Source organism: Verticillium nonalfalfae (assembly GCF_003724135.2).
Source record: "Verticillium nonalfalfae strain VnAa140/NRRL 66861 chromosome Unknown scaffold_53, whole genome shotgun sequence".
In the NCBI taxonomy this organism is placed as follows: Eukaryota; Fungi; Ascomycota; class Sordariomycetes; order Glomerellales; family Plectosphaerellaceae; genus Verticillium; species Verticillium nonalfalfae.
This window is the reverse complement of record NW_021167278.1, coordinates 1-12,703: the sequence shown is the minus strand read 5'-3', so window position 1 is coordinate 12,703 and position 12,703 is coordinate 1. Positions and strand designations below refer to the sequence as shown.

At 62.5% G+C, this 12,703-nt stretch overlaps 6 protein-coding genes across 6 annotated transcripts; 3 read left to right on the top strand and 3 right to left on the bottom strand.

The window, feature by feature from the left end:
• Positions 1-1,198: 1,198 nt before the first annotated feature.
• Positions 1,199-4,411, top strand: D7B24_006998 (uncharacterized protein; the record flags this gene model as incomplete). The annotated part of the gene is made up of 1 exon (XM_028641115.1): positions 1,199-4,411. One exon carries the CDS (start codon positions 1,199-1,201, stop codon positions 4,409-4,411), a length of 3,213 nt encoding a protein of 1,070 aa, XP_028494792.1.
• A 1,045-nt stretch (positions 4,412-5,456) lies between these two features.
• Positions 5,457-6,308, top strand: D7B24_006997 (uncharacterized protein; the record flags this gene model as incomplete). Its single annotated transcript, XM_028641114.1, has 1 exon — positions 5,457-6,308. The coding sequence occupies one exon, from the start codon at positions 5,457-5,459 to the stop codon at positions 6,306-6,308; it is 852 nt and encodes a 283-aa protein (XP_028494791.1).
• A 219-nt stretch (positions 6,309-6,527) lies between these two features.
• CHS5 (Chitin synthase, class 5) lies at positions 6,528-7,860 on the bottom strand (the record flags this gene model as incomplete). The annotated part of the gene is made up of 2 exons (XM_028641113.1): positions 6,528-7,721; positions 7,789-7,860. The coding sequence occupies 2 exons, from the start codon at positions 7,858-7,860 to the stop codon at positions 6,528-6,530; spliced, it is 1,266 nt and encodes a 421-aa protein (XP_028494790.1).
• Positions 7,861-8,374: 514 nt separating this feature from the next.
• D7B24_006995 (uncharacterized protein) lies at positions 8,375-9,358 on the bottom strand (the record flags this gene model as incomplete). Its single annotated transcript, XM_028641112.1, has 1 exon — positions 8,375-9,358. The coding sequence occupies one exon, from the start codon at positions 9,356-9,358 to the stop codon at positions 8,375-8,377; it is 984 nt and encodes a 327-aa protein (XP_028494789.1).
• A 646-nt stretch (positions 9,359-10,004) lies between these two features.
• Positions 10,005-10,808, top strand: TIF11 (Translation initiation factor 1A; the record flags this gene model as incomplete). The annotated part of the gene is made up of 3 exons (XM_028641111.1): positions 10,005-10,121; positions 10,231-10,309; positions 10,420-10,808. The coding sequence occupies 3 exons, from the start codon at positions 10,005-10,007 to the stop codon at positions 10,806-10,808; spliced, it is 585 nt and encodes a 194-aa protein (XP_028494788.1).
• An 858-nt stretch (positions 10,809-11,666) lies between these two features.
• Positions 11,667-12,659, bottom strand: D7B24_006993 (uncharacterized protein; the record flags this gene model as incomplete). The annotated part of the gene is made up of 2 exons (XM_028641110.1): positions 11,667-11,698; positions 11,768-12,659. Coding segments are annotated over 2 exons (924 nt in total), but the record flags the coding sequence as incomplete, so codon positions are not given.
• Between the last annotated feature and the right edge of the window lie 44 nt (positions 12,660-12,703).

Genomic DNA, 12,703 nt, shown 5'->3' with positions numbered 1-12,703 from the left:
CGCCAATTGACATGTCCGCTCGACCTCTCTCTCTCTCTCTCCCTCCCTCCCATCCCCCCTCCCCTACCCTGCCCCCAGGCTTCGCACCTCTCGCCTGCTGTCTCTCGGCAGCCGTCGTTCTGGAGTCTCTTGGCCATCGTGCTTGTCTCAGTGCCTCTTCCTCGAGACACGATGCGAGCACAACAACAACCGGAGGCAAGGGACAAAAATACTACGGGACAATAGAATTAAGTCGCCGTCGCAGGACTGGTAACGAACTAAGCATCGTCAGGGCTCAGGACCCTGCCTCACCCTCACCCGTCAGGGCTGTGAGGTCCGTCCGCGCTTGCTGGCTTCCGCCGGGCGCTCAACGCGCACTTCCCGCTGCCCAACGCTTTTCCTTGGCCTCCGCCACCGGGCTGGACTCCTCACCCGGCATGGAGCGTGGCCCCCCGCGAAAACGCAATCGAGCGCCATGCGTTGCGTCAGGGCCGCCTAGGTCGTCCGCCTAGCAAACGGCGCCCACCCACCGAGGTTGAGCTTCTGGGTCCTCTAGTGAGGCGCTGAGCCCAGCCCTGGACCACCCGGCCCCGCGCCGCGCCCTCCCTTGCCGCAAGTCGTCCACTTTAGCGGCCCATTCGCCCCTCTTGTTTGACTCTGAGCGGCCACTAATTACGCCGTCTCTAGCTGGCTCTCACTTGCACGGACGGGTGTGTGGATGAGGGCCTGGAAGATCTGGTGCCTTCATCGTGGGGGATGGTTGAGCACGCTCGGGTCTAAAAACCAGCCCAGTTTGACATTTATGCTTTTGCCTCTATTTTCTTTTCTCAACCCTGATGCACCTAGACTTCCTCTCACCCAAGTGTCTGCCCTGTTCTTCTCTGGCCTGCTCTGCTGTACGGTACCGACGCATGCATGGGCGTAGGTGGATGAGCGTTTCTTCTGATGGACAGAGCCGGATTTCCGACATATATCGGCCTCTGTCTCGCCTCCTTGCGTTTCCTTCAAGCAAGGCACCAAAGACAAGACTTGCTAAATACCCTCCGTATTTAGTTCGCTTGTGCGAGAGACCGCGCCCTTCTGATCTGTCTTGACAGGAGTCGCCGGCGTCTCTCCATACCACTTGCCTTTCGCTGCTTCACAACGTTCCAGTGGTCAGCCTCTCCTTTCGCCGATCTGCGTGCTCAGGAGGGCCGCCCCATACCCCACGACACGCGCGATGGCCATCCAAGGGATCAACCGACCCATTCCTGGGGAGGTCACCATTGCGTCTTCGGCCGCCGGCGCCCCTCGACTTGACTTTCCTCGCTTCAGTTTCTTCGGTCAGGATCAGGACGACGCCGAGAAGTCTGCTCTTCCCCGAACCAAGTCCTCCGGTGATATTGTCAACATGACGATCAACAGTGCAGAAGAGGATGAAGACAATGCCAGCCAGCGGATCTCTCTCGACGAAGGCAGTCGCATTCGCGCCAGAGACAACGGCGAGAGGTCAGACATCAGCGAGCTCATCCAGTTCCTCCGCACAGAATCACCACCGCCGCACAACTACCTTGCCTCAGCCTTTGATGACGATGCCGACATGGTCGAGGACATCGGGAAATGGCGCCAGCTTCGTAAGAGAATCCGTGCGAAACTGAACAAGCCTACCCCAACACTGTCGATCGAGACTCGACCGAGGACGGCCCTGCCAGACTCGGCCGTGGCCTCCAAGACCTCCAGCGGCCACTCACATATTGCCATATCTATCCCCATGGAGCACTGCCACCTGGGACCCGACTCAGACTGGGCCGTCACAGCTTTCAACGCTACAAAACCGCTCCCGCCGTCGCCTCCGCCCGACCCGCGAACGTCATCGGGATCACGAGATCGCTCTTTACGACCCCGCCACGAGCATGGCTCAGTCAGTGCGCCCGGTACCGCACACGGAGACTCGGAGTGGCTTTCCATGATGAAGGCCTCCAAGAAGAACGCAATGCCCAAGATGGAACCCAAGAGTTTCGATTCATCAGTTCTACTCTGGCAGCGCGACATTCCTCTGAGCCCTCCACGATCGCCTCCAAGTACAGCGTCTGGCAGCACCAAAGGCCGGTCTCCGAGCACGCCGGCCCAGTCGCACAGGGCACCCATGCCCATGGATCCCAACGACCATGTCGAGGTCCCGAGATCATCGACGTCGAGCCCAAAGACGCCAGAAACCATTATGGAAGATCGCCTTCGGAAGGTTCACGTCTCGTGGTTGACCACGTCGAACATGCTGCAATCTGCCCCTGGCCCGCCGCCAAGATCCGCCTCCAGCGCCTCACCCAGGCGGTCGCAGCGCCCCGATGAAATCAAGCTGCCGACCCGCAAGTCGAGCCTCCGAACGCCCATAGCCGCAGCTATGAGCAGCCAGAATCAATGGTCTATTGACGGCATGCTGGAGACCCAACAAAGACAGACGGAAAGGCTCAGCGCTCCGATCGAGCTTCCCGAGCTCAGTCCGAGCACCCTCTCCTTCTCGGAGCAATCAATCGCCACGAGCATTGTGTCAGAGGGGTCTGAGCCCGTTGTACAGAACGCCAGGGAAGTACGAGGTTACTCAAACGCATCAGTCGTCCTACAGACAACGCCCGGTGCCACGCCCCGCGCGTCACTCATTCAGCTTCCTGCATCCAAATACTCGCCCCCTGTCGCAGCAGCCTCACCTCCCTATAAGGCGGCACGCAGGGCGCCTGCCAAGATGAACACCCGCAGGCAGAGTCGCGCCGAGCGTGTCAAATCGCTGAAGCAGCGTGACATGGAGCTGGCCCGCGCACAGCTGAGCCACATCCGGCAGGCCTCTGGCTCTACGCAGAGCGGCGACAAGCCCCGGACCGCGGGCACGTCCATCAGCTCCCTGCGGCTTCCCTCTCGCGAAGGGCCGCCCCGGGACGGGCCTCTGCTGTCCGACTTTACCAATCAGTTCCCGCGTCCGCCCACTGCGGATCGCGCACCAGAGCATATTGCTTACAGCCTGAGCCGTGAACAAGAGTCACTCAAGCGCTCAGAATCTATGAGCCTTTCGCCTCAGCCCGAAGCTGAGACTGAAGCTGACGCCGGGGCTGAGGTTGACGCCGAGGTAGGATCGCTTGGCCAGAGGGATAGCACGATGAGCTTCGAGCCGCCTCGCCGGTACAACAGCTATCAGCGCACCAGCTGGGCAAGCTCGATTCCTCTACTCGACCGCATCAGCAGCTATGCGCCGTCGGAAGCGAGTTTTATGAACATTCTAGACTCGGTCAGCAGCGACTCTAACCCTCACCGGCGATCAGACTCGGCGACGCTGCCTCGAATCGAGCAAGAGCGTCTCGCCCCTTCGCGGCTGAGCTACATGGTGCCCGTCCCTGACATGGAGTTGGCAGAGGATGCCGATCAAGTCACAGAGTCGGCAGCCGACACGGGTGCGTCATTCGAACCGCCCGTGCTGCAGCCCATCTCGAGGCTCAGTGCCATGTTGCCCAGGTCGGAAAGCCAGGCGCTGAGTGTCTATGTGGAACGCTGGTCCGCTTCGACGTTGACCTCGCGGACCGATGACGTGATCATCTCCTTCACGCCCACTTCGGAAGATAACAGACGAGCAGGTGAAGCCGTGACGAGGTGGAACGTTCAGGACGAGAACCACAACGAGCCCCAGCTCATCGCTCAATCAAGCTCGCTGGTCCGACTCGAGACCGAGGCGGGGGCTTCGGGCCAGTGGCCGGGACACCAACAGCTCCAACCGCGGGCGTATCGCGAGTCTGATACGCTGTCTGAGGTGGACGCCTACCACGGGGACCATCTCGTCTCCCAGCGAGGCCCGCACGCTCTCCTTCGCATGTCCTCGTCGGAGCTGCGTGCCCACTATGCCTCGCTCCGCCGCTCGGAGCGGACGTCAGACCTGGCACACCACATGCTCCTCAACCAGGAGAGGCTGGAGCTCGACATACGGCGCCAGGAACGCAATCAAATGTTTTTCATCGGCAGGCTCGAACGCGCGCTGGACGATCTCGGTACCCGGATGCCGTCGAGGGTCTCCGGTCTTGTCGGCACGTCGTCTGCTTGGAGTGAAGGCGAGGTGGAACAGGAGGCACGAGCCTTAATGGGTGAGCGCACCACGCCCAGAAGGGCAAGAATGAGGAGGACTTCGAAGCCGGTCGACGAGGGCGTGACCGCAGTCGAGTGCGAGCGTGGTAGACGCCGCGGCGGAGAGACGAGACCCCGGACGGCAGTGAACACGAGCGGTAGCCAGCAACAGCGCAGCGCGGCCGCGACCAACACTGGTGGTCTCGATGCCATGGAGCCGCTGATGCGCGAGCTGCACGGCGCGGCCCGCGTCAGCCTCGAGCAATCGGACCGTGGCCGGTCGCGGACGCTGGAGTCTTCGACGACAACAACAGAGGAGAGGGCTCTTAATGCGTACCTCAACATGTTTTGACCAATTTACTTGAGAAGGATATGACGGAGAGACTGATTGTGGGCTGGATACTACCACGCGAAAGGATACCCCCCAGACGGCACACCTTTGACTAAGAAAGGTTTTTCTTTTTCTCTCTTCTTTTTTATGCATGGAGAGCTGGAGCAGACGAGGATGAGATGAGCGACGGTCTACAGAATATGATATGATGGGAAGCATGACAACACAGGCTGGGTGGATCGCATGGGGCTTCAAGTGAGCATGCCATGTTTTTTTTTCATGTTTCTTTCTCTTCTTCTTTTGTTTCCTCCGATACTCATGGGCGGCAAGGCGACTGCAATGATTTGGAAGGCGGCGTCCTGATGAGGCGAATGGGCGGATATACCCGAAAACTCCCTGCTTCTGCGCACGCGGCGCGGTGGCCATTTCTGTACATGTAGGAAGACAACATAAGTCTCAAAGCAACATGGCCGGACTCGGCTCTACAACGCGTTCCGTGAGCATGCAAAGGTAGTAGTGAGCTTGGCGCCGGGGACTTGTCCTCCTTCTAGCGATCGCCAAGACCGTGATATGTCTGGGTCTGGGGGCCGGAGCATGTCTCCAGGATCGTCCATCGTTGGTCTTTGGCATTGCGTTTTGACGTGTCAGACGAAAGGATCGATCTCGCTACCCCTGGCGTAGTATCCCGAGATCTCTAGCTCTGGGATGGTTTCCGATCAGAACGGGCGAGGCGGCTGGTACGAAAGCAGCTAGAGCGCGCGCAGGGGGACCGGGGAACGTCATGACGTCGATCCCGGCACGCACTCCACAATAGTCATGATGTCGTCGACTGTCGACATGGCAAAGTCCATTACGATGTATGAGGTGGATTTGTTCAGTTGACTGCCAATGCAAGGCTAGGCGGGAGGCGTCGATTGAATTATAGGTAGCTGCAGCTTGCTGGTTGTTGATCTGGGCGTGTGGTTGGAAGCATCCCAAGCTGTCTCACATCACCAGCATCACCAACTCACCAACATCACCAGCATCACCAGCATCGTCCAGACATTGCACCACCCGCACCAAAGCAATGTCGCGCCCCTGGATCTTCATCTCGCCGTCGTCCCGCGGCGTCGGCGCTGCCCTGACGGCACACCTCCTGCGCACGACGCGGCTGCCGATCCTCGCCACAACGCGCTCGTCGCCGTCCGAGGCGCGCGACCGGTTCCTCGCGTCGGCCCCCAAGGACGCCGCCGACCGGCTGCACGTCGTGGCCCTCGACGTGACCAAGGAGGACACGATGGCGGCGGCGGCCGAGCGCGCGGCGGCCCTCTTCCCGCGCAAGACGCACCACCTGCACCTCGCCCTCGCCATCCCCGGCATCCTGCACCCGGAGAAGAACCCGGCGCAGGTCGACTACGCCAAGGCGCTCGCGACGTACCAGGTCAACACGCTCGGCCCGCTCATGCTGATGAAGCACTTTCACGCGTTCCTGCCGCGCAACACGACCAAGCTCGCGGCCCCCGGCGAGGAGGGGGAGGAGGAGGAGGGCGCCAACAACGACGGCGACGCGCAGAGCAGAGTGACGCTGCCGCGGCACGCGACGTGGCTGAGCATGTCGGCGCGCGTCGGCAGCATCACGGACAACCGCGCGGGCGGGTGGTACTCGTACCGGTCGAGCAAGACGGGCGTGTCGAGCCTCGTCAAGAGCTTTGACAACTACCTCAAGACGCGCAGCGGCGACAATGCCGTGGCCGTCGCCTTCCACCCGGGCACCGTCAAGACGGACCTCAGCCGCGACTTTTGGGACAGCGTGCCCGAGGGCCGGCTGCTGGAGCCTGACTATGCGGCCGAGCGCCTCGTCGATGTCGTCAGCACGGGCATCGGCCTCGAGGGCAGGGGCAAGCTGTGGGACTGGCAGGGTGAGGAGATCAAGCCATAGACGAGGCGTGGGTAGGTAGCAGGGTGGGCATGTGTTGATACTATCGAGATACCTTCCAAGCAGACACGTTTGAGTTTTGATAAAGACGGCACCGGAACCAAAGTGAATTCATCAAGTACTGCGCCATGTGGAGCGCCCACGCCCGTGACAATAACGCGCATCTAGGTTCTAGCAACACACTTCTCGACCCCCCCCCCCTGCCAGACGGGCTCCCGAGCATTACAGCTCCACGTTCTGGAACGACGCTCTGCTCGACGACACGGGCTGGTCGGGCGTGTCCTCGTCGCCCCGGCCGTCCTCGCTCGCCGCCACCGACAGTGAGCCCTGGCTGGGCCCGCCAGGTCGCAACGCCAGGTTCTGCTCGCTCTTGTCCTCGAGGCGCACCTTTTGCTCATCCTGCTCGGCGGCGCGCGTCTTGGGCTCCGCGTCGGCGGCTCCCTCTGTCGGACTGCTCTTGCTATCCTTCCCCTCGTCTTCGCCCTCCTCGTCCTCGTCCTCATCCTCGTCCTCGTCGCCGCTGACCGAACCGCTCGTAGGGGCAGGCGCCGCAGAGTATCCTGCAGGGGGACCGTCGTCGGCCGCACCGGCTTCTGGTGCTGCCGCTGCCGCTGCTGGAGGTGCCTGCTGCTGCTGCTGCTGCTGCTGCTGCTGCTGCTGGGCTGGCGGCGCGGGCAGGTCCTTCTGGGAGGGCTCCTCGACGCCTGGGGTCGGGGGCCCCGGCCGCATGGCGTCGAGGTAGAACTTTGTGACGCCGAGGATGCGGCCGTTCTTCTCGCAGGCGTCGACCCACTCGGGGCGGACGACGGGTATGTTCGTGTCGACGGCCTTCTCCCAGGCGGGCCCGCGGCCCTCGGTGGTGACAAAATGGGTCGTGTCGATGCGGACGCCGTCGACCAGCTTGGCGCCGATGCGATCGACGGCGGCGGCGAGGGCGTCGCGCGTCTGCTGCGGCATGACGCCCGGCGTGATGGTGATGCCGCTGAGGTCGGTGAGCTTGTGGGTGCGGACGTGGACCTTGTCCGAGGCGAAGGTGCCGGCGGTGGTGCGCAGCACGAGGTGGAAGGTGTAGTCCGTGTCGACGGCGAGGCCGCTGATCTTGGTGCTGTGCATGTGCAGGGGCCGCGGGATGCTGCCGGCCTTCTGGCCGTTGCGGAAGAGGGACAGCGACAGCAGGTCGGCCGTCGCCAGCTCGACGGGGTCCCACTCGAGCACGACGCTCGTCTGGGTGGCGTTGCGGCAGCGCAGGACCGGCACGGCGGGCTCGCTGGCGCCAAAGGCGTCGTAGATGCGCTCCTGGAGGTCGCGGAAGGCGTGCTCGGCGGCGGATTCCGATGCGTTGTTGCGACCGACGGTGATGTCGACAATGCTGCCGGAGGAGATGTTCGGGGGCAGCAGAATGGAGGGGAACTCGATCTGGGTTGTGCCGTCAGTTGGCGGGGACAACTATACGTTGATGTCATGGGTGTGCAGTCAAACATACGAGGCGCTTATCTGGCGTCAGGAGCACCGTGACGCCGGCGTCGACCTTGCCGACCGTCAATGAGACGAGCATCGTGTGTGTGGATGTGGATTGTGGTGCTGCAGTATGGGATGGATGGCGAGGGTCGCGGATGATGTCGAGTGGCAGTCGGTGGATGATTCGATGGAAAGACAACGTGGGCGAGGCTGGATGGAGAGACAGCACGGGCGAGGCTGGCTGCCTTGTCGTGGTGTTGAACGTCAAACCTGCACGGCGCTCTTCATTGGCTGAAGCTGGAGCTCAGCAGGAGCTTGATGGTAGGGGCTGAAGGTACGTACCGCTGACCGTCCCCAATCTTGACAAGTACAGAGCCTCAAACAGGGCCATGCACAACGAAACAGTCTGTAGGCAGTATGAAATAAATCAAGACATGTTCATATTGCTATCCTCCTTGGAAATGAACTTAGCAGAGCTGAGGAGGAAAAGCAGAGCTGAGGAGAACCTTCCCAAACGCCGGTGCCATGCTATGCCCCATCTACCATTGTCCAGCTATCCTACAGTCCCCAGACCTCGACCTCCATCAGAGAGGTCATGATGCACCCCTCCCTCAAAAAAAGTCGTCCTTCGTCAGGCTGGGCCCCAGATCCCCAAACTCGGCATCCAGATCTTCGTTCCTCGACCCGCGACTCGCCCTCTCGACCTTGCGCCCCGTCTTCTTGGGCTGTCTCGACAGCCCAACCGGCTTGCCCGCCTCCTCGTGCCTCTCCAGAAGGCCGCCGACGAGCCGGTCCGCCATCTGCCGCAGCTTCTCAAACGGCGTTCCGATGAGCTCCTGTGGCTTCCTGATCGTCATCCAGACCGTCCCCGTCAGAACAGGCACCTTTGCCTCGCGGCGCAGCCTCTCGAGCTGCTGCTGCGGCGTGACACCACCACCCCTGCTCCCCTGGTCCGTTTCCGTATTCTCTTGGCCGCCACCGCCGAACCGAGCCGCGCGGTTGGCCGCCCACGCCCCCTCGACGGCCTCCTTCGGCCAGCCGTACTTGTGCACGCCGCGCGCCGCGAGCGCCAGCCGCAGCGCCAGCCGCATCCGCCTCTTGGCCAGCGACACGACGACCGGCGAGCACCCGGCCTGCAGGACGATCCAGTCGATCCACAGCGGCCGCTGCGCCGCCCGCGTCCGGTAGTGCGCGAGCCGCTGCACGCTGCGCGCGTGGGCCAGCGGCGTGAGGATCGCCCGGTCGTTGGCCTTGACGACGTGCCAGCCCGGCGCGAACCGCGCCGACGCGAGCGAAGACAGCGCCGACGCATCCGCCGTCCGCGGCGTCATGCTCACCGCGGGGCGCGGCATGGCGCTCGGCGGCCGCACGTCCATGTCTTCGAGGGCCGACTGGATGTATCTGTCGATGCGGTGCTCCGGCGACGGGCGTGCCGAGCGGTAGGGCGTCGACACGAAGCTGCGGCGTGAACTTGGCGGCACCGAAAGCCGCAGTTCAAATAGGTGGTCCGGCTGTCGTGGGCATGGCCATGGCCGGCGCGCGAGCGATAGGAGCTGGTGCGAGGGGCGCGCGCCATGGCCGAGCCGCGGCAGCATGGCCTTTCGGGTGGTGCTGTGCGTCAACCCTCGTCAGGCGTGCTCTGGACAAAGAAGAGGCAGGCAACGCATCAAGGCGAGCGTGATGCTGTCGTTGCTTGATGTTGCAGGTGCCGTCGTGTAGGAACCTTGGCCGCAGCTAGAGCTTCTCCGTAAGGTTGTCTGCGCCAGCCGGCTTCTTTGGGTACGGGGCGGCTAGACAGGACGAATCCGAAGACGCAGATGCTGTGCTCTGTGTGCATCAGGATGGCTGGGCAGGGAAGAGGTTGTACCATGTATTGGTGGATCCGTTTTTCTCGTGCTGACCGTTTTGGCCTGGCATGCATGTGCTTGCTTGTACATGTACAAGTACCTAGGTTACGGTAGGTGTTGGGCAAAACGGAGGGTGCTGCCCCACCACAACCCCACTGACTCACAGAAGCATGAACCTGCACAAACCACAAAACCAAAGCACAAAACGTGCCCACTCGCCGCCGCCGCCGCCCCTCGCTCCGAATCTGCCCCTCCAGAGAAAAGCCCAAGGCGGCCTGAACCTGTCGAACTACAAATCACACCACGCCCCAGATCTCCTCCCTCGTCCTCCACCCTTCTCATCACCACATCAACCCCTCCAAACCACCCCCCCCTCCCCCCACAACCACCCAACATGCCTAAGAACAAGGGAAAGGTACGTTGTTTCGCCTGCTTTGTCTGTCTGATGCCACCGAGAGAGACCTCTTCGCGCCGCGCGGTTTCGCCGCCGTGCTCCCTCCCTAAGCGCGGGGTCCGCGACATTTGCCCCGCCCCCTCCCTGTGCCTCATCCACGCCCGACTCCACGGCAACACAAGACGACGACGACAGAACCGTGGCTGACAAAGACGACCGAAAACAGGGCGGCAAGAACCGCAGACGTGGAAAGAACGAGTCCGACCATGAGAAGCGTGAGCTCACCTTCAAGGAGGACGGTCAGGGTACGTCGTCGTGTGGCTTCCCTCTTCCTCCGCAAACCAAAGGAGAGAAAAGAGGACAAAAAAAAAACCCCTGCCTTTCGTGCATCAAGGCTGACCCTCCGCCACGACAGAGTACGCCCAGGTCGTCAAGATGCTCGGCAACGGCCGCCTCGAGGCCCTCTGCTTCGACGGCACCAAGCGCCTCGGCAACATCCGCGGCAAGCTCCGCAAGAAGGTCTGGATCAACCAGGGCGACATCATCCTGCTCTCGCTGCGCGAGTACCAGGACGACAAGGGCGACGTCATCCTCAAGTACACCGCCGACGAGGCCCGCTCCCTCAAGGCCTACGGCGAGCTGCCCGAGTCGGCCAAGATCAACGAGACGGACACGTACGGCGCCGAGGGCAACGACGACTGCAACTTTGAGTTTGACGACGACCGCGACGACTCGGACGACGACTCGGACGACACCGAGGACGGCAACAAGGGCAAGAAGGACATTGCCATTGATGACATTTAAAAGAAGGCAACCTCTGTCTCTCTTTTTCTTTTCTTCTTCTTCTTCTTCTTCTTTCATCTTCTTCTTGATCGCATGGTGTACTCGTCATCATTCTCGAGGCCCATGAGACTTGCCTGAAGCCGGCTGTCGAGGTTGGCCGACGCGCCCCTCCACTGGTCCGCCCCCTCCGTGGGGTGACCGGCGGTAGGATTACTGTCTTCTCTCTCCAATCGGGCGGCGACGGTGCGGGTGGGGAAATAACCCCCTACCCCCCCTCCGTCTCCGTCAGATCACGCGACAGTAGAGGCGCGGAGGCGTATGAACGGGACAGGTCGTGGTGGGAGGGACGTCACGGCCCGTCGGGGGATATATTCTTTCCAAGCAAAATAACGATAGAACACTTCTTCTTCTTCTACTTTGCATCTTGCGTGCTCGCTCGTGGCCCGTCGCCGTTTTTCCGGTGTCCTGTCGTATGGAAGCGGAATCAGTGACCTAGATCCGTGTCGCCTACCGTGAATCATGAGACAGACAACACCACAACAAGTCATTGTCACGGGCCAATCTTATTGGATGAACAATCTTCATTTTTATCTTCCCCCCTCGGAGGCCGTCTCACTGCAAATCGTATCCTCATTCTGTACGACTGTGACTGTGTTTGTCACCCTGCGCTCCGCCCACTCGGTTGCCTGTGTTGACAGGCGGGGCCTTCAAAGCCCGAGGTTCATTGGCGTGCATTCGTCTCAATGCTCGAATACATCCTCCACTTCGAGCCCCGTCTCCCTCTCTCGCGAGCTCACGGCGCCGTGCAACTTGGCGACACGGGCTCAATACGCCCATCTCTATCTACACAGTCAGAGTCGGCAAGACCCTGACAGGCTCTTACCAGTCATCGTTGTCGCTGCGCTCGTCATCTGCACATCTCGTCAGTCTCCTCGTTACAAATCGCAGCACAGGCAGCACAAGACAGGGGATCGACTTACCACTCCTGCTGACCTTCTCCTTCCTCTTTTGCAACGCCGCGGCCAGCGCGTCAGCCATTCCGCCTCCACCGCCTCCGCTTGACGCGCCGGCCGGCGGCAGACCGCTGCCGTGGGGACCCGTATCGCCGCCGCCGCCGCCGCCGACCTGAGCTGAACTTCGGTCGCGAATCTGCGACCTGTCGACCTTCTTGAGCGCGCCGATGCCGCCGGCTTTGTGAATGCCGTCCAGCATGGCCGAACGGCTGAGGTCGCCGCTTGGCACGGCGGCGGGCGGCACGCCCGATGCGTACCCCGAATCGCGGTTCGGCATTGGCGGTGGCGGGGGTGGACCGCCGAGCCCGCCGGGCGGAGGAGGTGGTGGCGGGGGAGGAGGACCGCCTGGGCCTCCCGGTGGTGGAGGCGGCGGGGGAGGAGGGGGAGGTGCGCCGCCTGCTGGCAGAGGAGGAGGGGGAGGTGCGCCGCCTGATGGCAGAGGAGGAGGGGCAGGTGCGCCGCTCGGCGGCAGAGGAGGAGGCGCGGGGATGCCGTTGGCGCCAGGAGGAGGGGGCACCGGCCGCGTTGTCGAAGGTGGTAGCGGGGGTGGCGGGCCAGCGCCTTTCGGGGGTAAAGGCGGGGGTGGCCCGGGCATGGAGGGCGCAGGTGCTCTTGGGGGTGGCGCCGGAGGAACCGGTCCCCGGCTGGGCGGCGCAGGAGGAGGTCCTGTGTTCCGACTAGGGGGGGGAGGCGGCACGGGGTTCCTGGCACCGGTGAATGCGGGAGGCACGCCAAACCGGTGACTTGCGGGCCTTTCTTCCTCGTGGATGGGCGTCTTGGGAGGGCGGGGCGGCGGCGGAGGTCCGGGGTTCGGGGTGTGGGCTGCCGGCGTCGCCCGTGGAGGTGGAACGTGGGCGAGCTTGCCGGCATCGGCCAGGGGCGGTGGCACGGCAAATCGAGGTC